The sequence below is a fragment of the Dichomitus squalens genome, assembly GCF_000275845.1.
Source record: "Dichomitus squalens LYAD-421 SS1 unplaced genomic scaffold DICSQscaffold_15, whole genome shotgun sequence".
Lineage (NCBI taxonomy): Eukaryota > Fungi > Basidiomycota > Agaricomycetes > Polyporales > Polyporaceae > Dichomitus > Dichomitus squalens.
This window is the reverse complement of record NW_006766897.1, coordinates 54,335-79,677: the sequence shown is the minus strand read 5'-3', so window position 1 is coordinate 79,677 and position 25,343 is coordinate 54,335. Positions and strand designations below refer to the sequence as shown.

The 25,343-nt window shown below is 57.2% G+C and overlaps 8 protein-coding genes across 8 annotated transcripts; 3 read left to right on the top strand and 5 right to left on the bottom strand.

Moving 5' to 3' along the window:
• Positions 1 to 39: 39 nt before the first annotated feature.
• DICSQDRAFT_86496 (uncharacterized protein) lies at positions 40 to 1,459 on the bottom strand (the record flags this gene model as incomplete). Its single annotated transcript, XM_007365895.1, has 5 exons — positions 40 to 711; positions 771 to 831; positions 893 to 1,044; positions 1,110 to 1,262; positions 1,348 to 1,459. 5 exons carry the CDS (start codon positions 1,457 to 1,459, stop codon positions 632 to 634), a joined length of 558 nt encoding a protein of 185 aa, XP_007365957.1. The 3' UTR covers positions 40 to 631.
• Positions 1,460 to 2,045: 586 nt separating this feature from the next.
• Positions 2,046 to 3,890, bottom strand: DICSQDRAFT_170258 (uncharacterized protein; the record flags this gene model as incomplete). Its single annotated transcript, XM_007365894.1, has 8 exons — positions 2,046 to 2,250; positions 2,324 to 2,395; positions 2,465 to 2,950; positions 3,007 to 3,054; positions 3,112 to 3,189; positions 3,256 to 3,480; positions 3,540 to 3,680; positions 3,847 to 3,890. 8 exons carry the CDS (start codon positions 3,888 to 3,890, stop codon positions 2,046 to 2,048), a joined length of 1,299 nt encoding a protein of 432 aa, XP_007365956.1.
• A 1,741-nt stretch (positions 3,891 to 5,631) lies between these two features.
• Positions 5,632 to 5,997, bottom strand: DICSQDRAFT_170257 (uncharacterized protein; the record flags this gene model as incomplete). The annotated part of the gene is made up of 3 exons (XM_007365893.1): positions 5,632 to 5,749; positions 5,806 to 5,880; positions 5,945 to 5,997. 3 exons carry the CDS (start codon positions 5,995 to 5,997, stop codon positions 5,632 to 5,634), a joined length of 246 nt encoding a protein of 81 aa, XP_007365955.1.
• Positions 5,998 to 6,056: 59 nt separating this feature from the next.
• Positions 6,057 to 7,302, bottom strand: DICSQDRAFT_155226 (uncharacterized protein). Its single transcript, XM_007365892.1, has 3 exons — positions 7,201 to 7,302; positions 6,327 to 7,134; positions 6,057 to 6,076 (listed from the first exon to the last, which is right to left on the bottom strand). Exons 1-2 carry the CDS (start codon positions 7,209 to 7,211, stop codon positions 6,828 to 6,830), a joined length of 318 nt encoding a protein of 105 aa, XP_007365954.1. The 5' UTR covers positions 7,212 to 7,302; the 3' UTR covers positions 6,057 to 6,076; positions 6,327 to 6,827.
• Positions 7,303 to 10,273: 2,971 nt separating this feature from the next.
• DICSQDRAFT_60747 (uncharacterized protein) lies at positions 10,274 to 13,566 on the top strand (the record flags this gene model as incomplete). Its single annotated transcript, XM_007365891.1, has 6 exons — positions 10,274 to 10,548; positions 10,606 to 10,716; positions 10,763 to 10,826; positions 10,883 to 11,464; positions 11,572 to 12,837; positions 12,877 to 13,566. The coding sequence occupies 6 exons, from the start codon at positions 10,274 to 10,276 to the stop codon at positions 13,564 to 13,566; spliced, it is 2,988 nt and encodes a 995-aa protein (XP_007365953.1).
• A 398-nt stretch (positions 13,567 to 13,964) lies between these two features.
• On the bottom strand, positions 13,965 to 17,383 carry DICSQDRAFT_106079 (uncharacterized protein). Its single transcript, XM_007365890.1, has 3 exons — positions 17,247 to 17,383; positions 15,688 to 17,191; positions 13,965 to 15,629 (listed from the first exon to the last, which is right to left on the bottom strand). The coding sequence occupies exons 1-3, from the start codon at positions 17,290 to 17,292 to the stop codon at positions 14,240 to 14,242; spliced, it is 2,940 nt and encodes a 979-aa protein (XP_007365952.1). The 5' UTR covers positions 17,293 to 17,383; the 3' UTR covers positions 13,965 to 14,239.
• Positions 17,384 to 18,902: 1,519 nt separating this feature from the next.
• On the top strand, positions 18,903 to 22,211 carry DICSQDRAFT_106075 (heat shock protein Hsp90). The gene is made up of 13 exons (XM_007365889.1): positions 18,903 to 19,012; positions 19,066 to 19,103; positions 19,170 to 19,184; positions 19,237 to 19,400; positions 19,453 to 19,603; positions 19,658 to 19,879; positions 19,935 to 20,207; positions 20,266 to 20,997; positions 21,056 to 21,108; positions 21,163 to 21,270; positions 21,336 to 21,422; positions 21,496 to 21,733; positions 21,803 to 22,211. The coding sequence occupies exons 1-13, from the start codon at positions 18,926 to 18,928 to the stop codon at positions 22,050 to 22,052; spliced, it is 2,418 nt and encodes an 805-aa protein (XP_007365951.1). The 5' UTR covers positions 18,903 to 18,925; the 3' UTR covers positions 22,053 to 22,211.
• Positions 22,212 to 22,371: 160 nt separating this feature from the next.
• On the top strand, positions 22,372 to 25,330 carry DICSQDRAFT_86482 (uncharacterized protein; the record flags this gene model as incomplete). The annotated part of the gene is made up of 9 exons (XM_007365888.1): positions 22,372 to 22,438; positions 22,492 to 23,186; positions 23,247 to 23,607; positions 23,663 to 23,754; positions 23,814 to 24,136; positions 24,213 to 24,246; positions 24,299 to 24,790; positions 24,849 to 24,908; positions 24,963 to 25,330. The coding sequence occupies 9 exons, from the start codon at positions 22,372 to 22,374 to the stop codon at positions 25,017 to 25,019; spliced, it is 2,181 nt and encodes a 726-aa protein (XP_007365950.1). The 3' UTR covers positions 25,020 to 25,330.
• Positions 25,331 to 25,343: the final 13 nt, after the last annotated feature.

Sequence of the window (25,343 nt, the reverse complement as noted above, 5' to 3'; positions counted from 1 at the left end):
GATGACATGCGCCGTGGAGAGGGTTGCGCAAGCCGTCCTCATGATCTCACAATCACGTGCCAACGGGCTCCCGATGAGATCTGACGAAGCTTAACCGTCGCTGAAAGCCGGCATCGCACATGGCACAGCAAGCTGGGGGTCGATCGAGACGTCCGCCCGTTCGGTTGGCTAAACCCCGCCGATGCTCAGCCGCCATAGTGAATTGTGGGTCCTACCCCGCCCAGCCTATTGACGTACAAGCGTCTCAAGACAAGTCCGACAGTACTCCTGGATCCAACACGTTGCGCTCCTGCCAACCCACCCTGCAGATAACGATGATACCTGGGTGCCTATTACAACAGATCCCTGGCCGCCTGGGCCCTGCTGGTCGAAAGAAGCCCGCACTGCATGCAGATGTGCAGCGCGCAAGGGCCAGCGCGTCGCGAAGGATCCCCCTCTAGACGCACAGGATACGCCATCCATCAGCGGAACCCACCCACTCTGTCAGGCTTCCTCGCGTCCCATCGTCTCGGAAGCTAAGATGATCTGTCCATTGCGGGAACGAAGATTCTGTCCGACAGTCCAGGAACAAGAGATGCGTGATGAATATTGGGCGTTGGTTCCGGTGAATGGGATTCGTTGCGAGACACTCTCAGACGGAGGACTCCCACCACTTGCGGGCTTCTGCATCGGTTTGCGGTGGCTCGAAGTATCGGCAACGCGACCGGAACGCTGTGCATGACCGTTCTGCTTCACGAAGTGTGAGTCAGAGTCAGAGCTAGGTTACGTACCGTCGAACGCGCGTTTGCGGACAATGTTCTCGACGAACAACTCATTGCGGATTTGGTTGCGCTGATGAGCCCGACCGTACGTTAGTCAAGATATACAACGATGTCAATTCGGCGCGTCTTACCTTGACCTCCTCGGCGTAGAGAGCGCCCCGGGCCTTTCGCTGTGCTGAGGCGTCATCTCCGGCGTCCTGTATCGAACGTTGCTTCTCCTCCATAGCTTGGTCGACGACGCCTACACAATAATCGACCAGTTCCCTCCGGCGAGACCAGTTGGCTTATCACCGGTCGGTCGGTAAATCGGCTCGGGGTCAGCGGACTAGCATTGAGATGAAGGCGCACCAATGAGTTCGCGCCACACCTGGGCACACGCCTGCTCTTCAACGTCGCCCTTGCCTGCCAATCCTCTACGCTCACGATCGCGGTATTGTGCGGTTGCGCGGTTGAGACGCATGTTTATGGTGTCGTCCAGCTTCCTGTACTGGCTCATGAGCTCTGTCCGACGGTCGCAGGCAATGAAGGATTCCCATGGCGTGCGTCAGGAGGCCCTGGTGGTCTGAACGGCGGTGATAGAACAGACCTTTGAACACGGACACATCATGGCACGTTGATGGCAATACGTGAACGGTCTTCGGGGTCAATGAGGGTGCTTGGATGGCAAGACTGCCGAGCTGGGGTTGCTTCGATGACATTGTACAGGAGAGAACAAGGAGTGAGTGGAACGCGCGCTCGCTCCGACCCCGGCCGGCATGATCGAGACGCCAGCGCCCAGGGACCTTACGTCACGGTCCCGGCTTCTTCAAAGTCAGTTCCCTTCGACTTGCCACCACCCTGCCGCATGCTGTCCGGCAGTACGATCAACCGGTCCACAACAAGATGGCAGATTGACGACTAAATGATTGGGTATGTTATGATACAAACGTTCATCACGACTATAAACAGGTAGGTCCTGAGACGACGTTGATCCACGGTATTTACGACCTGCGGTAAAGGGAGGGGAATTCTAACGAATTTCAGCGAATATCGATGGAGCAGGACAGTAGCGATACAACATCAAACGATATGGGAAATACAGACAACAACACGGGAGAAACATAGGACAGACTCCGGATTGTTACTAAGTCAGTAGCGCCAAACCCGAGGGAAACCGCAAGCCGATGCAAGCATCTTGCGGGGAGAACGAACTCGAGGATGAAGCAGTTGGCTTCTAGGAGAACTTGAGGTTTGTAAATAGCAGTGCGCGTCGACCACGGTAGACATCACTGATCTCACTCCCATCTATGCAGATTGGGGAGTTGTGAGGTCCTCGACGTCAGGCCCCGAGGCTTCCGCGACAGACCCCGCGCGAACATCAGTGCCCAACCTGCCCTTTTTCGTGCGCGATGATACGTGCCGATGCACCTGGATCATATGACGGTGCCTGCGAGCAGGGTCCTTGAAGTGTTCGTCGCAGTAGTGGCATTTGTGCGGCGCATTGTTGGTGCTATGACGCAGCGACCGAGGCCGTGTCAGATGCTGCAGCTGGAACGCAGGCCGAAGACGCCGATTTCACTCACTGTGTGTTCAGGTGGGTATCGAGGTTGCTCTTTTGGGAAAACCCTTTACCGCAGAACTTACACTTGCACGGCCTAGGATGGGCGGAAAATCAATATCAGCGCTCGCGCCCGGAACCCTATGCGGCATGAGCGGCGGCGCACCTGAGCTGGAGATGCTTTGATTCAATGTGCCGCTTGACAAGGTGCTTCTTCGAGCTGTACCCGCACGGCTTGGACGTCCCGTCCCGCTGCTTCTCCTGCCAGGTGCAATGGAAGTCCGGCCCGGCACTAGTCTCGGGCGACGGGAACGTATACTTGATCCACTCGTTTTTCAAGTCACTCTCGGACTCTTCGGATTCCTCCCTTAGCGCTGTGTATGCAGGCGCAGGGGTGTCGGCGGTGGGCGTCATTGATCGAGGGAACGTTGCCTCGCCCCGGGAGGAATTTGATTGATGGGCCGGATAGAAAAAGGCGGCTGGGCGTAGTTCTACGTCGCTGGAATCCGACCCGGCGCCAGAACCGGAGGGATACGCTTCCATCGCCTCTTTGTCTCCCAGATTATTTGAGAAAGTCACATATTCGTGCGGAATGCGCGGCGTGGCGCTGCGGGCCGAATCTACCCTGCCGGGCGCATTGTTGTGGAAAATCCTGCACAGGGAGGTCAGCATCTTAGAAACGGCGGTCAGGCCTACTTCGTGTCTCACCTAGGCAACTTCAGGAACCTATCCGAAGGACTGGGAAGAGAGTCGTCGCTGTGCAGCGACACGACATAAGGATCCACGCGTCAATATTAGACTTTATAGACTTACTCCGACTCCGCCGAGGAGCTACGCTTACGAGAATAAGGAAGAGAGGGTGGCGTTGAGACCGGCGAGATACGAGGAGAACTAGTTTTACACAGGCACGGTAAGGCACCGCCGTAGCTATCCTATTGAACGTATGCGGACACTCACATATACGAAACCGGTGAATGCGGTCGAGAATATGTGGAGCTCGAGTACGTCGATGCGGAGTCAGTGTCGCTCTGTTGAGTCCTATAGCGCACGAAGATGCGGGTCTGGGAGTCGTCGTCGGGTTTCCAGCGAGCCCACATGAATGTGGCGGTTGGGAGTTCGTATATGGAGAGGGGAAGCTGTGTTGCTCTTGTTGCATTGGGCTGCTTCTCTTTAGAGGATGATCTGTGATTCAAATGACATGTCAAATTTTAGGTAGCTGGGTTGTTGGGATCGGCTCTTACTGTGGCGGAACGCATTGTGACTGTGCGGGGAGCGAGTTGGGTGATTCCGATGGTGGCGGGCGGGTATCTCTTGAAGAAGAATACGTTTCCCGCCTGGTGGGACTGTGGCGAACACCTTGATTGAGGTCTGCGGTAGATAATCTGTGCATACGAATTGTGGCGAGAGGTCAGAAACCCATTCCACCGGCGTCGACAGGAGTTGCAGATGATGAAGGACATAATAAAACATGCCAGTATCACTGTACACATGGTACCTTGATAAAGTATAGGACAAAAACAGTTATAATATATCGTCCGCCACACTTACCGGCCGAAGCTCCCGGGGAGCAAGTTGTTGTGGCGGGAAGACATTGTTGAGCTGGTTCGCCCTATCGTTTGGAAGTCAGAGAAAAGATTCGCCGAAAGCTGTGCGAGTGCTTGTTCACAGAGAACGATGATAAGAAGGTTGAGGAAGGTTGTGCAAGGACCAGGGATGAGGAGAAGGCTATATACTAGCGCGAACGAGAGTCGGCCCTTGAATTCCCTATTCAGCAGGCGCTGTGGGCGCACCATGGAAAAGTCGACACCTACGGCACTGGAGCAAAGAGGATCGCGATTTGCCTTAGGCCTAGAAATTGAGTGAAGAACAATACAGGCGGCGCGCCCGGGAAATGATCAGGTTACCAGAACAAACGCCAGTGAGGTGGGATTGCATGTTCCGCCTCCCTCCAGACATGTGCCACCGGGACCCCAGAACCAGTGGCAGTTGCGCCTACACAGGCAAACTACGCCAAAGCGTCTTACCGCCGGTACCGCCCACGTGGTCATGCTTCCAAAAGGAATCTGGGTGGCACCGGTCGGAAGCGACCTCTACTTACGCGCGTCCGGACTAATCCACACTCGCAACAAAATCAACCCCTCCCCCTCACTCCCTCCGCCCGAGTTTCGGTCAACCGCTCGATGCCCAGCCTAGTCCATACGTCTATACGAGAACAACAGCATCGCTTAGTTAGTTTGTGGACGGTCTCCATATTGATGATTCCCACACCCGGGCCCACATCCGCGGTCAGCGACGAAATCGAGGTGATATTGACTTGAACCATCCCCCTTACAGAGCTAACTCATCGATGCTGCATGATCTACGGCTCCGTTCCACTCTTCCTGGGTTGTCCAGATGGACCACTTGACGTGCACGGGTTCGAATTTGTCAGATGCCTCCACATTGCATGGGCCGTATCTAGTAGCTACGTGCCTCATTCCAAAACTGAGGTAGGTATGACATCGTGGTCTACCATCCGCAGGCGTCACACTCTATGCTCCTAGACCTCTGGGGTCTTCTTACCCCCCTCCGAGACGTTTACTCCCCCCCCCCCAAAAAAGTAAAGAAAAAAAAAAGATCTAAGCAACAAGGTTGTGTCTAGAAGTTCACGCTTCACCGGGGCGCACGACAGGCGGAGTTACTGTCCCAGCCCGACTCCTCCACGCAGCATGTACTTGTGGATGCACTTTTCGCTAACGCTTCAGATGCACGAGATATCAGTAGCCTCTGGTCAATCTCCGCTCGGGCCCGCTGATAGTTCCCCCTTTCTGCATCCGATCTGCATCGGCCCCTTCGCAGTGCTAATCCCCAGAAGTCCACCGCTGCTCGCCACGTGCTGAGATGTTCTATCAGGTCGCCGATCTCACCATAACCCCTCTCCCCCGTCATCATCAATTCGAGACGCCAACGACGGCAGTTTCGGGGAGCAAATTGTAAGGCTCCGGACGGGGATCTCGGGCGTCGGCCCTCTTCACCTAGCGCGCCTTCCCGTGAACCAGAGGGGGATTAAAATTACCGGCTACTTTCGCGGATATCGAACGTGTCGCTGACGCTTCGGGGATCAAAATGTAGAGCTGTATCGTCGGAACGGTCTGGGTATGGGATGGTTCAAGAATGGGAATACTGGATGTGCTATGCTACACTAGAGAGGTCAGTATCGTTTATCTACATTATACGCTATGACGACATTAGTACACTACTAGATTAGGTCTACTCTATGGTCGTGGGCAGTGCGACAAGAATTAATAGCCGAGAAATATCTCTAGATGGACGAAAGCTTGCAGTTCAGAGGCTTTACTTGAACAAGTGCGCGTTCTCCGTGGTGAGGTTGTGGCGCTCACACAGATGAGCAAACCTGTCGTGTGCGGAGCGGAAGTTGATGCCACACTGAGTGCACGGTTTAGTGAGGACGCTGTTATGAAGATCACTTTGAGCATGATATCGCAAAATGCATGAGGATTGACATACTGCAGCCATTGGTGCGCAGCGTATCGGCCCAAAGCACCGAATGTCCAGCCGCACACACCGCAGTTGATTGGGTTGCTGATAATCCAAACGACATGAGATTTGTTAGATTCAGCCCCGTAAGACACTGGATTCAACGCACAGTGCGAGTCCGTGGACTTGGTAGATGTGCTGCTGGGCTTCGTCGCCGCTCATCGCGCGCCCATTCCTGCATGGGATGCATTGGAACACTTCTGGGTTGCCAGCGGCCTGTTGGAGAACCTGGGGGTAGTGACTGCATTTTGTTACAAACTGGTCAGCAGCGGACGTATGAAGGGTGGACTAGCGTGCGCCACATCGACTAGATGTCAAGTCGTACAGTTCGCTACCGGAGTGCCTGGTCCACCCCGGGAAGGATATGGAGACTTACACTGAAGACATGTCAATTAGTGAAATGCGTAGGATTCCGTGTAGTGTATTGGATGTGTGCACCGAGTTCGTTGAGCATCTGGACGACTGCGCACAGAGAGTTTTATAACACTCACCGAACTGAGCGTTCGCAAACCTATCCGCGCGCGATGGCAGAGTCGAGGAGGGGACTCATGCTCGGGCGCCGCGCCTCGACGCAGGCAGAGCGGGATACCTTCAGCGCGCGGCGCACATTCGCGACTGAACAGATAGCTGCGATTGCGCGCACGTCTCACACATTGGGAAACGGACCTGTGTATTGCCATCGAATAGTGATGTCCGCATACGCTGGGAGGAGGGGCAGCCTCACCTGGTAGAATAGCCGCGCTGCCATCCTAGGACGATAGCGCGTGCCCGCGTGTAAGGGGGTCGGGTGGCGGCCAGTCCGCGTCAGTCCCGCCACCCCGCCACATGGTGGCGAAAGCCTGCTTGTCCTTGGAATTAGCATATTCGCTGGATTGTTGTGTCATTCCCCCCAACGTTCATCGAGGCATGTATTGGGCGTGGAGTAGCTCCTGAGGTGAATGTCCCGTTACCCTTGCTCTGCACTCTCCGTGCGACCTGTGTCGACAAGGCAGCTATCGCCTGTTGTGGGCGACGGTGGACGTGTCCGCTAACGGACCTGAGCTCCGACACAGAGTCTGACGTGGTTTTGAGCTGTAACCCCACAGCAGCGCATGCACCCGCCGACCGACCGACCGACCGCGGTAACGGCGGTTACAGACGTTGACGGATAACCGGACCAAGCCTCTTGTGGCGGAGCGCGGGAACGTGATGGGAGCAGAGTCGCCTTTCTGCGCAGTCTCAGCCGCCCAGTGCGCTGTCGGTGTTGTCCTAGAAGGGTTTTGGCCGGCCATCAGTTTGGAGAGCGCGCGGGCGCGGTAGCTGCTGGCCGCCAGCGGAGTGCTGTCAAAATTGGTGGCTCAAGGCTTGCGTGTATACGTGACACACCGGTAGCCCATAGAGCGGACATGCTACTGTCCCTGCTATAGAGGTAATGTCTCTGTTCAGAGTGATCCGAGTTATCCATTCGAGCCTTGAGCTTTGGACGGCGGCCGCTCATGTGGTTTTGGAGGGGAGCCCTCCGGCTCGGGGGATTGTGGTAAAGACGGTGTTTTCCCGTATAGGTGTGCTCTGGGGCGGCTGATGCGATGGGCGACTCCGAATGCACGGCGTGCGCAAGTGAGGCCATGCTGCTCATCACTTTGCGTGGCGTCGAAGTTGCCTCGGGCTACCCGGCTTGCGACTCATTTGCTTTGCTCGATCTTCAGGATACCTTTGGCATGGGCTTAGCTGCCGCAGCGATAGAGGGTTAGACTCGCGGAGCTCGTCATGGGATGGTCGGGCGTACCGTGGCAGTCAGAGAGCACGAGGGGGTGGGGCCGCCCGCGTACGCGGGATCCCTTTCTGTGCCCGAAAACAGAAGACATAACATCAGATGATCTGATATGCCAGCGGTAGTTTTCTCCACTTTTTCTGTGGGTACAAACGCCGATAAGACGGTCAGCCATGAGTCTGAACGTAGGTATGCTATTGGCCATCATTGTGATCAAGGCTGTTACAGACGAGTAAGCCACAGTGAGTGCCTGTCGCGTGCAGACTGACCGATAAATAACTCGATGAGGTGAGTAATCCTCTAAAGCAATGATACATCGAGGGGTACTGTTAGGAGATGGTGTCCTTGGTCCGCAAGAGCGATGTCAGCACAGACACTGCGGGGAGCTCGGACTTGACAACAGGGTTCTCAGGGGCGCCTACATAACAGACGCTTGATGATATGGGCGCTTCGTCTCGATCACGTCTCGCTTGGAACCTGTGTGGGAATCGCGGGAGCAGGTAAGGCCTGGGTCGGCAACATCAACCCTGGGTTGATCAATGGGTTGATATCGAGCGCTTCACGGAACCCCTCCGGAAAGCGCTGACTCAGCCCTGGCGCTTATGGGATTGTCGTGATGCGTCACCCTGTCTTATCGCTGTGTGACTTTCAGCCACTTTGGCTAGTTGAGATCTCAGGTTGGGCTCTATGGATAAAATTTCCGGGAAAAGTCAATAGTCATGTACCCTATGCATTGCTATGACTATATTCAGAAATTCGAAGGCTCACGACATGTTTGTGAAGTAGGATAAGCAGTTAAGCCCAAGAGGCTGAGGGCGTCAATGAGGTGATGGTGACAGACACCAGCGGGCGCTATCTGGCCGAGATGTTACCGGATTAAGGAAAGGACCGACCGTTCGGAGGGCGTTCGGAGACAGATCAACTGTGTGATCAACCTGGCTGCCATTTGGCAGGAGCCACCCTGGGTTGATCCCACAGGGTTGATGTTGCCGACCAGGGCCTAAGATCAGGTTCTTGATCTTGTACTTGTCTATAGTCTGGCTGATAGCTCACCGTCCAGGGACTACTATGCCCTTTGCGGTAGTTGTACAATTGATGTGTTTTCTGGGTATGCTTAACTGCTCTTTCAGTACTAGTAGCAGTCGGAGGTAACGCGAAACAACCGCTCAATTTGGTTGTCACGTTGCACTGCCAGGCGCAACTTGCATCTACCTGAGTTGAGCGTGTAGCCATAACCACATTCAGTAGTAAGTTGCGTCTGCAAAGGATACTAGCGCACTACATGGGCATGGCCACGTTCACACATGCATGCCCCGAACGCAACTTGTGCAGGCACTCAGGATCACTGTCGTCTATCTCAAACGCGTCGTTCCGAGGAGGTTACAACATTGCGACCGTCAGAAGGTTTATTGATCTTGATAGTTAGTACATCGGAAAGAAAGAACCTGCTACAGCTCTTTAGCCCAGGCGTGTATCGCCTGCCGCTCAGACCCACTTCTCATCGAAGTTACCTCACTGGATTCCACGAAGCCTGTTCTTGCGAGAGTCCAGTCAAGATCTGATCTCGGCGCCAACGGAATCTCACTGTTTGACTGCTTCCAGCACCGAACTGCGTTCGCCTGCGAGCGGTCGAAACCACGACTGACTCCGTCGAACTGCGTAGCAATGGAGATTGCACGGTCGGCTGCCCCCTGAGAGACATCGGCTCTATTTTAGAACAGGTCTTCCACGTCCATGAACTCACTCCAACAAGTCCGCTGTTGACGTGGTAGAGTGATTTCACGGCGAGCACGCGCTCGGCGAAACATACAGCGGCTGGAGTGACCGTTGACCGACGCGTATGTGTGAGGTATTCTGCGCGGACGTTGCACGAGACTGATAATCCAAATGCCGACATTCATGCGGCAGCCAGGATGCTCGTCTGGAAGGTTCGATGAATGTGGTAGAAACCAAGTTCTCGGGTGAGAGCTACTCGCGATTGTACAGAAGCGCATCACAGGCAACGGTAGCTCGGCTCTGTAATGTCCGGGCCTTCTTGCACGTCTAGCCGGGGAACTTGAAAGGTCAGCAGTGCGTCGACAGATTACCCGACAAGGTACAACAAGCTCGAAGTTTTGTGGCGGGACTGCGGCGAGTATTTCGGCCACACGGCTCGGCTTGTACGGGAAGGCTGGTGGAGACTAGCCTGTCTCGTCCTGGATCCGACAATAGCTCCATGTGGACTATGAATACATTTGAATCAGCAGTCCGGCGGGTTTTGTCCGGCAGGACGGCGACATTGCGCGGCCTGAGAACGGTGCAACCATTTGTCGCCACAATTCGCAACTCGACGCGCTCAGCTCGAAAGATTGAGGGCATGTGCTAGCAGAGCTGGCGAGATCATGCTGGTCAGAGGAAAGAGCTTGGAGGGTCAAGACGAGGAGCGATAAGTACGGCTGCGGTGGTGGAAGCACTGGGAAAGCAGCGATGGCGGACCTCGGCCGCGGTGAACCGCTCGGAGGGGGCGTGGCGTGAGCGGCTAATGTGCGGACGGCGGGAGGAGTGGCCGGCGCGGGCACGCCTCCTGGGACAACGCCCCTTCTCGTGAACAACCACATCGATCCGCTGGCTTTGTCCTCCTCCTCCCTGCTCGCCGCGAGCATGGGCTCCCCAGGCCACCCGCACCCCTGGCCGCCCTCGTCTTCCAAAATGCTTCTCTGTTCTCGTTCACGCTTGCGACATGTTCTCGTCTGCCTCCTCGTCTCGTTCATCTCATCATGTCTTCCCACCGTTCATGCCCAAACAATCTCAACCTCCATGCCCGTTCCGCCACTGCAGTGGATTGAACTCACGGGTCTCCTCAGTGGCACCTCCGTTCCTCCTCCGCTCAAAGATGCGAGCATCGGCTACGACAGTACGGACGGGCTGCTTCTCATCTTCGGAGGAGAATCACAGCAGGGCTTCGCGACACAGAACACCTACGCGTACGTCTTGGCGTGCTCTGAATGGCATCTCACTCGTTGAGCATAGCACTTCCTCAGTCTCGATCTCAAGAGCTTGCAGTGGAGCAGCCCACAAGCTCCCAATCAGCTCGACACCAAACCGCCCTCCAGGTCTGCTATGATAAGCGGAGACGACTCAGCTGCCAGCTAGTGAGTGTGTTCTGGTCTAGGCATGGTCTTGGCTGAACTCCCGCAGTCGCCACGGTCATGTTATCGTTGACGGTGAAAGTTCGAGCGATACCGGCCTGGCCGATATTTGGGTTCGTGCTATCCTATGGCCTAACCTTGTCCGATCGCTCTCTCATTTCCGACCCAGGAATTTGATTACACCAGCAAATTTTGGCAGCAGGTTGGCATCTCACCCGGCGGCCCTTCAGCTCGGTGGGGTGCTGTTGGTGGCATCGATGTCCGAACCTCTAATCCAGGTGTCTCCCTCAACAACTCCTTCTATATGGCCGGGGGATATGATGGCAAGACGATCTCCCCGCTGTCAGAAGTTTGGCGCATGGACATATCCGGCACTCTTTCTTCCAACAACCCTAATCAGATCAATGCTTCGTGGACGCGCGTGAATATCAACACAGACATTACTGGTAGGGTTTCCATGGGCGGTACTATTATCGGGCAGCAGATTGTCGCTGTCGGGGGCTGCACATCAGCTACGTCTACGCAAGCTATACTGGACTCCTCTTGCGCCGTACAGGACACACAGATTATTGATGCCTCTTCGGGAGATGTGAAGTCTATTGCACCGTGCATCGCGGCACGCATCGACCCTGCCGTCGTGCCGAACATGAACGGAGCATCAACGGACTTCAATCAGCAGGCTTTCGTTTTACTGGGAACGTTCAACAGTTCTCTGTGGGACGATGGCGGTGGGTTGGCCCGGGGCGAAGTTGTAGGTTTTCTGTTGATTAAGAAGGCGTGATTGGGTTCACTGAGTCTAAACCCGTTAGGATGTGTTAGAGATTGGAACAGGTTCGTCGCCTTCTACACATGTTCGAGAATTGCAATAAGCTGATGTTTACATCCTCAGGGGCATGGGCGCGTGTACTTCCTGCGGGCGACCCTAACTCGGGCAGCAAGTATCCCAAACCACGGCAAGGTGCTGCAGTCCTGTCTGTTCCGACGACGCTCGTCGGCGACACCAGCATCGCGGCGTCGGATACTATCATATTTGGCGGGCGTGACGCCGCGGGGAATTATCTCCAGGATGTATGGATCTTGCGAGCGTATAACGCGTCCCTGTCTAAGACTAATGCGACCTGGAGCGGCTTCTCCGGCTCATTGCAATCTGGTATCAACGCCAATGGCCAAGGTGTCACTGTGCAATATTTGTCGCAGTGTGCAACCTCCCTGGGGTCAGCAACATCGGGTTCTTCAAAACCTGGATCTACCAGCACTGGCACTGGTACTGGCACTGGCTCGCCTTCGGGCTCTCCCAGTTCTGGAGGTGGAGGTCTCCAGTCATCTCCGTCCAACTCCTTCCCGTTCAACACGTCGATGTTGCACAAGGCTCTGGGCGCCGTTTCCGTTGCCCTCTTCCTCCCCGCTGCGGCATTCTACCGCATCTCCCAACCCGCCGTGAGCACCACTCGTCTCACGGACCGTAACTTGGCTTTCATGTACCTCGGTGTCGTCGTCGGGGTTGCGGCATATGCACTCGGTATCGTCGGCCTCGCCACCTCGTTCACCTCCATCACCGCGGTCTCACCAATCGCCAAACGGGCTTTGACGTCACTCCACCTTCAGACAGCTCACGGGAAGGCAGGCTTGGCGCTCTTCGCTTGCCTTTACGGCCTCGTTCCCCTTCTGCAACTCCTCGCGTTGGCCATGAGGCGATGTGTCAGTCCTAGGGACCGGGAGCAAACCGACGGCCGATTCCGAGCCGATTCCACCCTGGAGAAGCTGAGCGTGAACGAACGCGCAGCGAGTCCCTCAGCACGCTCCGAGCCTGCATCACATCCACCAGACGGGATTAAGGAGGGCAAGCGGAGAATAAGGTCGTGGGCGGGAATTGGAACATGGGCAGGCATCACGGGTCGGCGCTCCAACGACACTGGCACAGTGGCGGACGATCAGCCGTACACACCCTCGCAGCGGTCCTTCGAGGTTGTGAACCGGCCCATCCGCCAACGTCGCATGAGCGCCAATAGTCTCGCTGCGTTCTCGGATCCACGCCCTAGTCATCGCCCGCGCAACCTCAGCGACATGAGTTGGCTTGACCCCCGCCGTAGTACCAGTGGCATGGTGTGTGGAGTTACTGGTTATGTTGTCCGCGTGACGTTGACATGTGCATAGGGTGGCGAGTATGGTCTCAGCCCCATAGACAGGCGAGAAGCATGGACGCCCGGGACGACACCAATGGAGATCAACAGCACGAACGGGCTTATGTTAGGTCAACAACGCCCGGTCGGCCACCCTATCCTTCCCCCGCTCTTCGAGGGCTTCATCCATGTTCTCTTCCATACGCTTCTACTAGCCCTCACGATTTTTTCCCTCGTTGCCCTATGGCAGCGCGGCCTCAGAGCGGCCTTTGGAGTCTTCTTGGCCTGGACGGCCGTGTTCTACATCATTTTGATCGCCCTTGCTTGGAACGGCCGCCCTAGGGAATCCGTTCTCTCCGTTATCTTCTCTCGCCTGCGCGCCGAGCCTGCTGCGTTTTCAGCTGTCCCCCGCGCAGGCTCCCCAGCTGGATCGCGCCCGCTGTCGACAAACGAGTCCGTTGCGGTCCCCTTCCCGACCGAGCCCGGAGGGCGCGGCCCATATCAGCACCACCAGCCGCCTTACCGCACCGCGGGCCCTGAGCACGACTACCGCTCGACGTCGCACGGGCACGCCTCGCCCGACGTCGACGACGACGACGATGACGACGACGAGGACACGCGCCAGCGGCGGATCGAGGACGAGCTTAGTCGCCGCGACGTGTCCATCGTGACGGTGCCGAAGCGACGGCTGTACCTGCTCAATCCCAACCCGCCAGAAGAGGAGGCGAGCTGATGACGCACACGTGTCCGCGCGCGGACGCGCAGAGAACCGATCTCATTACCGTACGGACTTTGATTATTTATGCATTATGCTCGAGTCCATATCGGTTCTCATTGTAAGTACAGACGCATCTTCCACCCTTGTATCCCATGCACCCCACCCCGTCGATGGCTTTCGTGACCCAGGCTTCGTTAAGGTTACCTACCCCCCAGCACGCCAGCATGAACGATACATTTCCCACCACAATAGTCGCATTGCTTTTTTTTCCACCGAGATACCGCTGTCGCGTTCTCTTCAGCACCTTCGCCATGATGTCTCACGATCTTGTAGTTTCACTCCCAGTTAATCACCGCGGACATTCTACAAATTACTGTATTCTGTTGCTGCAAGATATGATACGGGGTGTGCTAAATTTGAATGATGGCCAGGTCAATGCGACGGATATGCATGCATAGGGATACGGAGATTAACGGTGGGTGCACTACGAGATCACGACAGCCGGGGGAAAGCAACGCTTGTTTTCGAGACAGAACGCACAATGGTACGAATACGAAGAGAAACATGAGAATTATCGATGACGGATCCAGAGTCCACGGCCACGCCAGGCCTACCAACCGAACGGAAGATCCGAGCTCCTGGAAGGGTATGAGGAGCAAACGTCCCAAAATCTCGACGCCATGCCACATCACCGCTGGCCCTCGACCGCAACGTCGTGCCGCCACTTGTCAACGCGTCCCAACTTGACCGCATCCTGCATGGGCGGGGGAGTTGGAGGCAGCTGGGGGTACGCCATTATTGGGGCGGCTGCTGCCATGGGGGGCCCGAAGAAACCCGAGCCCATCATCGACGGCGCACCAAAGATCATCGACTGTTGCGCGGCCGCCGCCATCTGCGCCATCTGCGCCTGCGCGAGCATCTGCTGCTGCGCCTGCGCCATATAGAACTGCGACTTGCGCACCTGGTCCGGGTGTAGGGCCAGCGGCTTGTCGTCGTCGTCGTCGTCGTCCCCGCGAGCGCTCGAGGGGTTGAAGGAGGTGCCAAACGCGCGCGAGACGCGGAGCCCGAGCGGCTTGTCGTCTTCGTCGTCTCCGTCGTCGTCCGCGCCTGCACGGAGGGCAGGCGAACGCGGCGAGAGGCTGCCGCCACTGACGGACATGGACGGGAGCTTCTGCTTCGTCTTGTCCAGCAGAACGGACAGCGGCTGCTCCTCGTCCGAGCTGTCGTCTCCTCCGGCGGTGCTGCGCGCCTGCAGCCTCTGCGCGGCGCGGCCGATAGTAGCGACGAGCGGCACGTCCTCCTCGCTGCTGTCGTCGCCCGGCCGCGCGATCTGCGGTAGACGCGGGGGCCCTCCTGAGCTTGAAATGGGGTAGCGCGGGCCTGTGCCGGCTGTCCGCCGAGGGCCCTCGTCTTCGTCCGAGTGCCACCCGGAGGCCTGCTGTGCACGAGGCGGCGCAGGCGCGTCGCTCGCGTCGCTGTCGTCGTCCGAGTCGTCCGAGTCGTCACCTGGGGGCGGAGGCGCGCGCCTCACGATCGCCCTCGGGATATCCGGCAGGACGGGGGGCGCGTCCGGTACTGAGACTCCGCCTGGAGCTGGAGAGGCTACCTGAGCAGATGAGGGGCTCGGAGAGAGCCCTGATTGAGGGGTGACGGGGGCCTCGTCTTTTTCCTTGCCCTTGCCCTTCTTCTTTTTGCCCTTCTTGGGATTTCTGGCCTCCTCTTCGGCCTCGCGGCGGGCGCGCTCCTCTGCCTCTTTACGCTCTTGCTCCTCGATGGCCTTGAGCTTCGCGAGCTCGCGCTCCCAGAGCGTGTCGACCCCGAACACGGAGCGCGTACTGCTGATGACGCCACCTCCAGGATGGAGGCTTTGACGGGGCGCTCCGGGGATCTCGTCCTCGAAAGCGAGCAGGGTCTTCACGTTCGCGGAGTTGCGACGCGAGAGGGCACCAGGAGCAGAGTTGAACGAGTTCAGATGCTGGGATGCAGGCCGCTTCAGCTCGTCCGGGGCGATGAGCGTGCTCGACCGCTGGGTTTGTGTGCGAGCCATCATCGACGGCCGGTCGTCGCCGCGGAATACCCTGTACGGAGGACGGTTAGCTCAGCAGTACTATTCCATACAACATACGACGATGTTACCGTTGCTTTCCACGCATCTGGGCCTTGCGAGCCTCAAGGTCGTCGATCAGACTCTTCCCGTACAACTTACCAGCAGGCCGCTTCGGCCCAGTCGGCTCCTCGACCTGCACGATCGGCACCTCAGGCTGGGGCTCAGGCTCAGGCTCCGGCTCCGGCTCGTCCTCGATCTGCTGCCCGTCCTCCGTCGCGCGCTTCAGGCGCCCCTCGATGTCCGCGTACGCGACGTCCCGCTGCCCGTCTACAAGGAGCGTGTTGCGGAACGTCAGCTGCGAGAGCGTCAGGCTGCTCCTAGGATTGGGAGTGAACGAGTTCGACGCGACCGGGGCCGCGCCTGCCAGATGGCTCGAGGAGGGATCGAGCACGGAGAGCGTGACGGACGACCGGCGCGCGGCCTTGGCCCCGAACGGCAGGGGCCGGCCGTCCGTGGACAGCTCGAAGCCGTCCGTCGCGCGGAGGTCCTGCTTCGGCTCGGGGCGCGGCGCGCTCTGGAGCGGGCTGGGCATGATGAGCACTTTCGGGCGCATGAGCTCGATGCGGGAGTAGCGGCGCTCGCGGGGCGGGCGCGGGTCGTGCGCGTAGGTGTCGGGCTCGGGGTCGATGTCGTCGAGCATCATCTGTGTGGCCATCGTGCCGTGCGAGAGCGTGCGGGCGCGTTGCTGCACTTTGGGGTCGAAGCGGGACATGCGGCTGGGCGAGGGCGGGCGAACCGCGAAGGGGTTGTCGTGCTCGGGCTCGTCGTTGAGCATCATGGCGCGGGAGCCGAGGCTGAGCGTGCGGCTGCGCTCGCCGACCTGGGGGGAGGGAGAGCGGACAGTCTCGCTGGATGGGAAGGGGACGGAGTGCAGAGGGGCGGAGAGAGGGAGGTTGTCGATGAGTGCGTGCACGGAGGGGCTGCGGGCACGCGGGGGCAGGATGGGCTCGTTCGAGTATGCCAAAGGCGCGTCGAGGGGGTCGCCTATCGAGTGCCTGCGGGGACCGAGGGCGGGAGCAGGAGTGCCGGGGGCTGAGTCGAGGAACGCACCGCCGTCTCCTAGCCCGTTCAGCAAATTCATGCTCTGCGTCCGCGCATGCGGCTTGGCCGCCCGCCCGACACGCTCGTAAGGATTGGGGAGGTTGTCTGTGAGGGTCTCGGACTTGGTCCTCTTGCGCTGCTTGGCCTTCTCTTTCTCCTTGTCCTTGTCTACGAGGGCATCGAGGCCCCAGGAGGCGAGGTCGACCTCCAGATCATCCTCCTCCTCTTCCATATCCAGCCCATCATACGTCGAGTCGCGCCCGAATGGGTTGCGGAGTGCATCGATGGAGGCCCGCGACTTGCGGTCCCATGCGAGAGACTCACGGGGCGCAATGCTACCAGTCTCGCTCGGGAGGTTCACGCCGAGATAGTCGGTGCTCCTGCGCTCTGGGGCAGGGGGCCGGAGGGGACGGTTGCGGAAAGGGAGGAAGACAGCGCTCTCTTGCGCTGAGCGTCGCGGCTTCGATGGGTCCTCACTATCATTGTCGTACTCTGGTATAGAGTAAGACTCGAGTCGATTGGTAGTACGAGGTGCAGGAAGACTCACCGATTAGGGCTGCAGCCAGTTGGAGACGAGAAAACGGAGCTGGCATCGTGGTTCAATGTGTGCTGCGGGGGGGCCGCAGACGATGCCAAAGAAAGCTGAAAAATATTGGTATACGAATATTAGAGCGTGGACGTTGCAGGCGGTAGCTTGGACGATGCGATGTCGGTCCTGCCGGTCGGCCACACTCATTAGCCTTCACTTCTCTCCAAAAAGGAAATTGCACGTGAAGTGGGCGTCTACTGCTGCCAAGACGAATGCAGTACGGCGGCTGCGTGCAGTGGCACACTCGCAGGAGCGATGGAGGCCAATGGCGGCCAGCCCCTCCGTACTCATCTGTGAGTTGAACAAATACTAATAAAAGAGCGCATTTGAAGACAGGCCCAGTCCAGAAGCCAAAACAAAGGGGTCTGGCTACCTAATTGTGATTATTCTGTTAATGAGTCGCATGGATTCGTTTGAAGACTCTTCTAAAGGTAATGCTCTCTTGTGGGGCCTTTGAGTACGCGGCGCGGTATAGAATGCCATGCTTTGATGGTTACAAATACTGCATTTCACGTGGCGAACGTGTACGCGCTGAGCCTAGAGAAGGTGAAACATTTGCTTTGAGTTTAATCATTATGCTGTGGACAACGTGTACGGCTTCCATATGCCGTTCCTTCTGCTCAAGAGCGCACTTGATGTATTCAAGGAGCGGGCTTACCGCGGACTGGCGGCAGATCTGGGCGTACTGACGTGTCATGATCGGGCCATCAACGTTGCAACGCGCCCGACGCGATCACGAGACTTCTACTATCGCGACCCCAGTGTTCGGACGACAAGGCGCCCACCGCATGATTCCTTTGATCTATGTACCTTCCTATCCTCCGATAACATTCATTTTTTGCATGCAAGCAGTCACATTGAAAATTATGCTGCATGCCAAAGATGAGATATATTGGAGAAGAAATGAGTGTTAGAGAGGGGGGTATACAGGGCTGACCCCAGTGTTCGGACGATTCTCCGCGCAGAAGGTCACGAATCGTCACGCTTGCCGAGCCCTGCCGGCCTTCGGGAATGTCCGTCATCCAACTTGATGAGCCTTAGCCGAGCAGCCTAACCAGGTCGGAGAGTGAAAATGTGGCTGCACTGTCACGCCCTCGAGGGCCAAGTCTTGTTTCTCCCATTTGTGCACCAGTGAAGGCTTCGGAGAATTGAGTCCTGGGTATCATGGGTGTGTATGAGTACGTCTGAGAAACATGAAAGGAAGCGCCCGAGGAGGAGCTCGGAGCGAGACTCATCAAGTTTGAATAGGGATGAGTTGCACCACTTCCTCCTGCAAGATCGCCGCAGTGACTGTGTGAATAAATTTGGTTCTTTTTTCTGCTTGTTTGGAATGAACTCGCGCACCTATTTGCCAGCTTGCAGCTTTATCGGGTGGAAAATGAGGGAGACATGGTCCTTTGTCCGAACACTAGGGTCTGTCCGAACACTGGGGTCGCGATAGTATTTCCCTGTCCGTGACCAGCCCAGCACACGCTGCGGCCCATCGGCGAAAATGCTAGAACGTCTGTACCTTCTCTCACAATGTCTTCAGCAGGAGTGCTTCCAGCGTACTTATACATACGCCCGTCGGCTCGCACCTGTCTCCTCACCACCTTTTCTCTGGTCCAGCGTCGCGTTGACCTGCCACCTCCCCAGCCATGCGGCTGTTCCGCACCGTCATCACCCTCGGCGTCCTCGCCGTCTCTGCTTTCGCCCAGGAAAGCCACGAGAAGCACGCCTATCAGGTCCGTCCCCCACATGCACCGCGCGGCCGACATCAATACTAATAGCCGTCTAGAGTGACGTCGCTCGCCTCCGCAAGATTGTCATCAACAGGTAAGCAGGCTTGTAGCAAACACCTCTGCAGAGACAAACAAGCTCACGAGACATCTTTCTCTCTAGCCTGTACTCGCATAGGTTCGCTCTGCCGTCCGTGTCTTGGACTAGCCGGGACCTGACAGTTCTGCAGGGATGTCTTCCTTCGCGAACTCATCTCGAACGCCAATGATGCCCTCGAGAAACTTCGTCTCACATCCCTCACTGAGCCCGTAGTCCTCTCCGGCGCCGAGGAGATGAACATTACCATCAAGGCAGTCCAGGACGAAGAGGGGGCCGGGCGTCTCATCATCACTGGTACGTCCCACCGGACGTGCCCTCAGTTCTATCTGGTCATGTTCTCCGACAGACACTGGTATTGGTATGACGCCGGAGGAGCTCAAGACCAACCTCGGTACCTTGGCCAAGTCTGGCACCTCGGACTTCCTTTCAAAGGCAGAAAGCGACACCACGGGTACTGGCAACCTGATCGGTGCTTTCGGTCTCGGTTTCTACTCCAGGTGTGTTCTAGCTGGAGGTGGTGATGCATGCATATAATGACTTTGCACTGTCAGTTTCTTGGTTGCGGACCGTGTGCAAGTTGCCTCTCTTGCGGCTAAGTCATCAAAAAACCCCAATCCGGCACAATACGTCTTCAGCTCGGGCGCCGATGAGAACTCGTTCGACATCTACGCGGACCCGCGTGGCAACACCCTCGGTCGGGGAACAGAGATTACGCTCTTCCTCAAAGGCGATGCAATCGAGTACCTGAACGAGAAGACTATCACGGACCTGGTGTATGTATACTAACTTGCTTCCCCACCATATCCCAAAAGTTGACTATGTGTGCAGTAACAAGCACTCATCATTCTCGACGGCCTTCCCTATCTATCTGGCCAGCAAGCGTGTCGAGTTCATTCTGGATCAGGAAGCCGAGGACGAAGCTGCTGCTCAGGAAAAGAAGCCCGATGATGAGGGAACCACCAAAGTTGACATAGATGAGGACGAGGCCGTCATTGAGGACGTCACCGAGGAGGTCGAGGAGCCCAAGAAGACTCCCAAAACGAAGCAGATCGAGGTGGACGAGTGGATCCGTCTCAACTCCCAGCCTCCGATCTGGATGCGGTAAATGCCTTACATTCTACTACGAACGCCAATCAAACTGACCCCCTCCGTTGCTCAGCGACCCGAAGACGATCTCGGACGAGGAGTACGAGAGCTTCTACCAGGTCACGTTCAAGGACTGGCAGAAGCCCCTCGCCTGGTACCACTTCCAGGGCGACTCCGGCTCCGGCGTCTCCTTCCGCTCTATCATCTACGTGCCCTCGCACCTCGACGACAACTATTGGCAGAACCCGCTGCAGAGCGTGACGAAGGACATCCGGCTGCTGGTCAAGCGCGTGTTCATTACGTCCGACCTCGGCGAGGACGCGCTCCCCAAGTGGGCGAACTGGGTCAAGGTCGTCGTCGACGCCGAGGACCTCCCGCTGAACGTCTCGCGCGAGATGCTGCAGAACAATGCGTTCCTGAAGCAGCTCAAGGGCATCATCCTCCGCCGGCTCCTGCAGCTGCTCGACCGCATCCAGAAGGAGGACCCGGCGAAGTGGGAGAAGGTCCAGGAGGCGTACGGGAACGTGTTCAAGCTGGGCGCGGTGGAGGACCACAAGAACCGCGAGAAGCTCGTACAGCTGGTGCGGTTCGCGACGAACCAGCGGAACAGCACGGGCCTGGACGAGTACCTCGAGAACAAGAAGCAGGGCCAGAGCCAGATCTTCTACTTGGCGGACATGGGGAAGTCGCCGGAGGAGCTGGCGAAGAGCGTGTTCATCGAGAAGCTGCACGCGCGCGGGTACGAGGTGCTGTTGCTGGGCGACCCCCTGGACGAGGTGTTCATCACCAATATCCGTCGCTGGAAGTGAGTTGTGCCTGATGAGTTCCGTAGGGAGGGGGTCGGTGACTGACGGCGTCTGTAGGAAGATTGGCTTCCAGGATGTCGCGAAGGCCGGATTGAAGTTCGGTGACGAGGGTGCGTTGTTGCAGTTTAGTTTCTTATGACGCGGTTTGACCTTCACTTTACTAGATGAGGCTGAAGGAGAGGCGGCGGAGCTCGCTGCTCAAACTGAGAGGTACAAGCCCCTCATTGAATGGCTCCGTAAGGAAGTCCGTGAGAAGGGCGCCGCTCGCGATGGTACGTCCCCGCCGTTCCCAGTTCATTCCCAACATGACCCTGTCTGACGTCGTTCGCGCCCACAGTTATTATCTCCAACCGCCTCGTCATCAGCTCCTGCGCAATCGTCGCCGACGAGTCCGGCTACACCGCCAACCTCGAGAAGCTGATCAGTGCGTCATCCCTGTCTTCTGTGCTCGCCGTCCGACAAAGCCGATCTGACCTTTGACATGTCATGACGTGCAGGCTCCTCGCACGCGCAGGTGAACCACAAGCACATGTGGGAGTTCGCAAAGAAGCAGAAGGTGCTCGAGATCAACCCGCGCTCGCCGCTCATCGAGGGCCTCCTGCGCCGCATCGAGCAGCTCCCTGCGGAAGACGAGGAGCGCGACATCGAGGCGGAGGATGAGCTCCGCGAGGTTGCGACCGTCCTCGTCGACGGCGCGCTCGTCCGCTCCGGCTTCGCGGTCACCGACTCCAACGAGTGAGTGTCCCGCACCTGCTTCCATGAATGAATAGAACCAGGCACTCAACGTCATCGTCGTCCACGCAGCTTCTTCACCCGCGTGGACCGCATCCTCCGCCGGTCTCTGGGCGTGTCGGAGACCGCGCCGACGGACACGACCGTCAAGCCTGCGCCGCCCGTCGACCCGGAGCTGCCGCCCGACGCGGACGAGCCTGAGCCGGATCCGTTCGAGGAGACGGGCCGTGGGCAGATCTCGTGGGAGGTCGAGGAGGTGGACGAGCTTGGGAACCCGATTAAGCAGGTGCCCGTCGAGATGAAGAGGCACGACGAGCTCTGAGGGGGTCGTCGGCTGCGAGCGTAGGAGGGGGCTGGGTAGGGGTTCCGTATATGATGCTTGTGGATATTGGGCATGATTCGGGACTGGTGTACGGCTGGCATGTCTTACGCGCAGTATGTATCAAAAGGAAGTACATAGTAATTTATTCTTGTTTCTCTTGCTCGCTTGTCCAATCTCCGCGTGAGGCTCGCTCGTCGTGTTCAGGGTGTATAAGAGAACGGGAAGTAGTGGTTGCGGCTATCGCGGCTTCAAGCGCCGACCATGACGGTGCGCTTCCAGGCGCTTCATCACTTCCTATCCTTGTACCCTCGACCTCGGAATGGCTGCTCTACCCCCTGTGGGCTTTGTGCCACCGCCTCTGCCACCAGGATGGACAGAACACATCGGTGTGTACACACATTGCCACGCACGAATACCCATTAAGTTAGGTTACTCTCAGGTCCAAATGGCCAGCCATATTACTACAACGCGCAGACGCAAGAGTCAACGTACGTTCGACCCTTGCCCGCGTTCCCCATCATTCCTCAGGCTGCCGTGCCTCCAGTATTTGCGGCGGCGGCGGCGGCGGCGGCGGCGAATAAGCCTAAGAAGGAGAAGCCGCTCGTGAAGACCCCCATCCCGGGGACACCGTGGCTACGCGTAATTACTACCGAAGGGAACAAGTTCTACACGCACACGGCCGAGAAGCGGAGTGTTTGGACTGTTCCAGATGAGATTAAGGAGGCCGTGGAGCAACTGGAGCGGGAGGAGGTTTTGAAGAAAGCGAAGCGGGCAAGGGAGGTGGAGAGGATACAAAGCGAGGTCAGCGACATGGTAGGGAAGAGGAAGGCGGAGGAAGTTGTGCCTGTGGACGAGGTTGTGGTGACGAAGAAGGCGAAGGTGGATGAGGACGACGAGGACGAAGAGGAAGAAGATGACGACGAGGAGAGTGATGAAGAAGAATGGCAGAGGGAGGCGGCCGCTCAGCTCGCAGCGGAAGCTCTGGAGGAGGAACGGAGGAAGGAAGAGGAGAAGAAACGACAGGAGGAGGAGGCTCGCAAGCTGAAGGAGGCGGAAAAGCAGAAGGGCGCTCCGCAATTGAACATGCCCGAACGCGTTGAGCTGTCACTCGACGAAGCGAAGGCGTTGTTCAAGGTGAGTGAAACATGTGTCGCCGCGACCGGCAGTGTCGGTTGCTGAGCATGATATTCTCAGACTCTTCTCAGGGAGAAGGACATCAACCCTCTGCACCCCTGGGACACCTCACTACCACTGTTCGTTTCGGATCCCCGATATGTCCTCCTTCCTTCGGTCTCTGCCAGACGCGAGGCATTCGACGATTACTGTCGTGACCGAGCACGCGAACTGAGACAGTCTAAAGTGAAAGTGGAGAAGGAAATGCTTGATCCACGGCAAGAGTTCGATCGTCTGCTAAAGGAGGAGGTGAAGAGCACACGAACGAGCTGGACCGAATGGCGGAGGCAGTGGAAGAAGGATCGCCGCTTCTACGGGTGGGGCAGAGACGATAGGGAACGCGAGAAGCGTTTCAGGGATTATTTGAAGGAGCTCGGTGAACGTAAGACTCACCGTCACTCGCACACACAGCACAGCGCTGAAGGATCGCTTCACAGAAAAACGAGCCGCAGCACAGAAGGCGGAAGCTGACTTTTTTGCACTGCTCAGAGAAAGCGGACTGGCGAAGCCAGGTGCTGCGTGGAAGGAAGTACGTGCTGTCCATGTGGCTGTGATCAGTTCATGCCGACTCGACTGGTACCATTACAGATCAAGAAGAGTCTCACTTCCGATCCGCGCTACGACGCAGTGGGGTCATCGTCGCTACGTGAAGAGCTGTTTAACACATACATCAAGGCGGGCGCATCAGAGGCATCCGCGAAGGCCCAGTCACCAGAGTCGACAGAACAGGGTCACTCCCGTCCGACAGTGCAAGAAGACGAAGAGGAACGAGAACGGTGGCGTAAGGAACGCAAAGAACGCGCTGTAAAGGAGCGTGAAGAGAAGGTCAAGGCGGAGCGCAGCAAGCTCGAGGCGGAGATCGACCGATCCAAGCTTGGTCTGTCCAAGGAGGAGGGTGAACTAGAGTTCAGGTGCGCCCGTTGATTCAGTCCCCGGCCGTCCGTTACTTGGCGCCACTAAATGTGTATGGATCCGTTGGGGTCACAGGACGATGCTCATCGATGCTATCCGGGACCCACAGGTATGCCGGCCACCCATTATAGAGCCGAAAACTGACCTCTCATGCTCCGCAGGTCTCTTGGGATGCTGTCCAACCGCAGTTACTGAAGGACCCGCGATTCGTCAACTCGCCACTGCCTCCCAACCAACAATTGCATTTGTTTCATGCTCACGTCAACGCTCTTAGAGAGAAGTATTTGACAAACCTTCATGCGTCGTTCGCGTCGCACGCACAGGGACTGAATACGCCGTTCACGACCCTGCCTGTCACATCGCTTTTGTCATCGCTTCCGGTAACGAAGCTCGGTTTCGATGTCAATCAGCTAGAGCACGAATACGAGAAGTGGCAGAGGGAACGGACTCACGAAGCGCGCTTCGCGTTCGATCAGATGTTGAGCGAGAACTCCTTCGTCGAGTTCTGGGGACGTCTCGGGAAGATTGGTGGGAAGGGGGTTGACGCAAATATCAAATATGACGATATAGGAGAAGACACGGAGGAGGACCAGGTCGATATGAAGGCGCTTGCTAAGAGTGTGGACCTGAATGAGATCATCAAGGTTCTGAAGGTCGGTTGTATTGAACATCTTGTACGGCATTGGCACTGGTTGACTCATGAATATATAGAATGACAAGCGTTACCTTGTATTCGATCACGTCCCCGAACAACGAGAGAGGTGGTTGAGGGTTCGTCGTGTAACCCCCTGGCGACCTTGTCAGTGTCAACTGATGCCGTTGCAGGACTACCTATCACAATTACAGGCACCAACGCTCTCTGTCCATGTTCCAGAAAAGTGACCATCCCAGACAAAAGGGATCCTGTCCATCGTAGCATGTACATGGCATCTCCATTATTCACGGTCCTTTGTGGCGCAGACATTCGAGGGTATCGCATGACGAGAGTGACGAGTATGGCGGTGTCTGCTGCGCCTGAGAAGGTGCCGCATGCCTCCATTTGTGGATACGTGCGAAGGTGCCTCAGCTCATACTAGCGCCGGAGGAGAAGCTCTTGATGTCACACGTGTGCTTGGTGCCCTTGGACATTTCGCCCCGCAGTATGGCAGTGATGCCTATAAGACCCCTTGTGCTACGACTTGTTTCCCCAACCGAGTTTCCTACAGC

What these genes read in the sequence shown, in the direction of transcription:
- DICSQDRAFT_106079 (XM_007365890.1), bottom strand. Translation starts at nt 17,292, where the DNA reads ATGCCAGCTCCGTTTTCTCGTCTCCAACTGGCTGCAGCCCTAATCG. An exon ending in ACTGGCTGCAGCCCTAATCG is followed by an intron (nt 17,192 to 17,246) that starts GTGAGTCTTCCT and finishes ACTCTATACCAG; the next exon opens with AGTACGACAATGATAGTGAG. An exon ending in CAGATGCGTGGAAAGCAACG is followed by an intron (nt 15,630 to 15,687) that starts GTAACATCGTCG and finishes TCCTCCGTACAG; the next exon opens with GGTATTCCGCGGCGACGACC.
- DICSQDRAFT_106075 (XM_007365889.1), top strand. Translation starts at nt 18,926, where the DNA reads ATGCGGCTGTTCCGCACCGTCATCACCCTCGGCGTCCTCGCCGTCTCT. An exon ending in ACCAATATCCGTCGCTGGAA is followed by an intron (nt 20,998 to 21,055) that starts GTGAGTTGTGCC and finishes CGGCGTCTGTAG; the next exon opens with GAAGATTGGCTTCCAGGATG. An exon ending in ATTGAAGTTCGGTGACGAGG is followed by an intron (nt 21,109 to 21,162) that starts GTGCGTTGTTGC and finishes TCACTTTACTAG; the next exon opens with ATGAGGCTGAAGGAGAGGCG.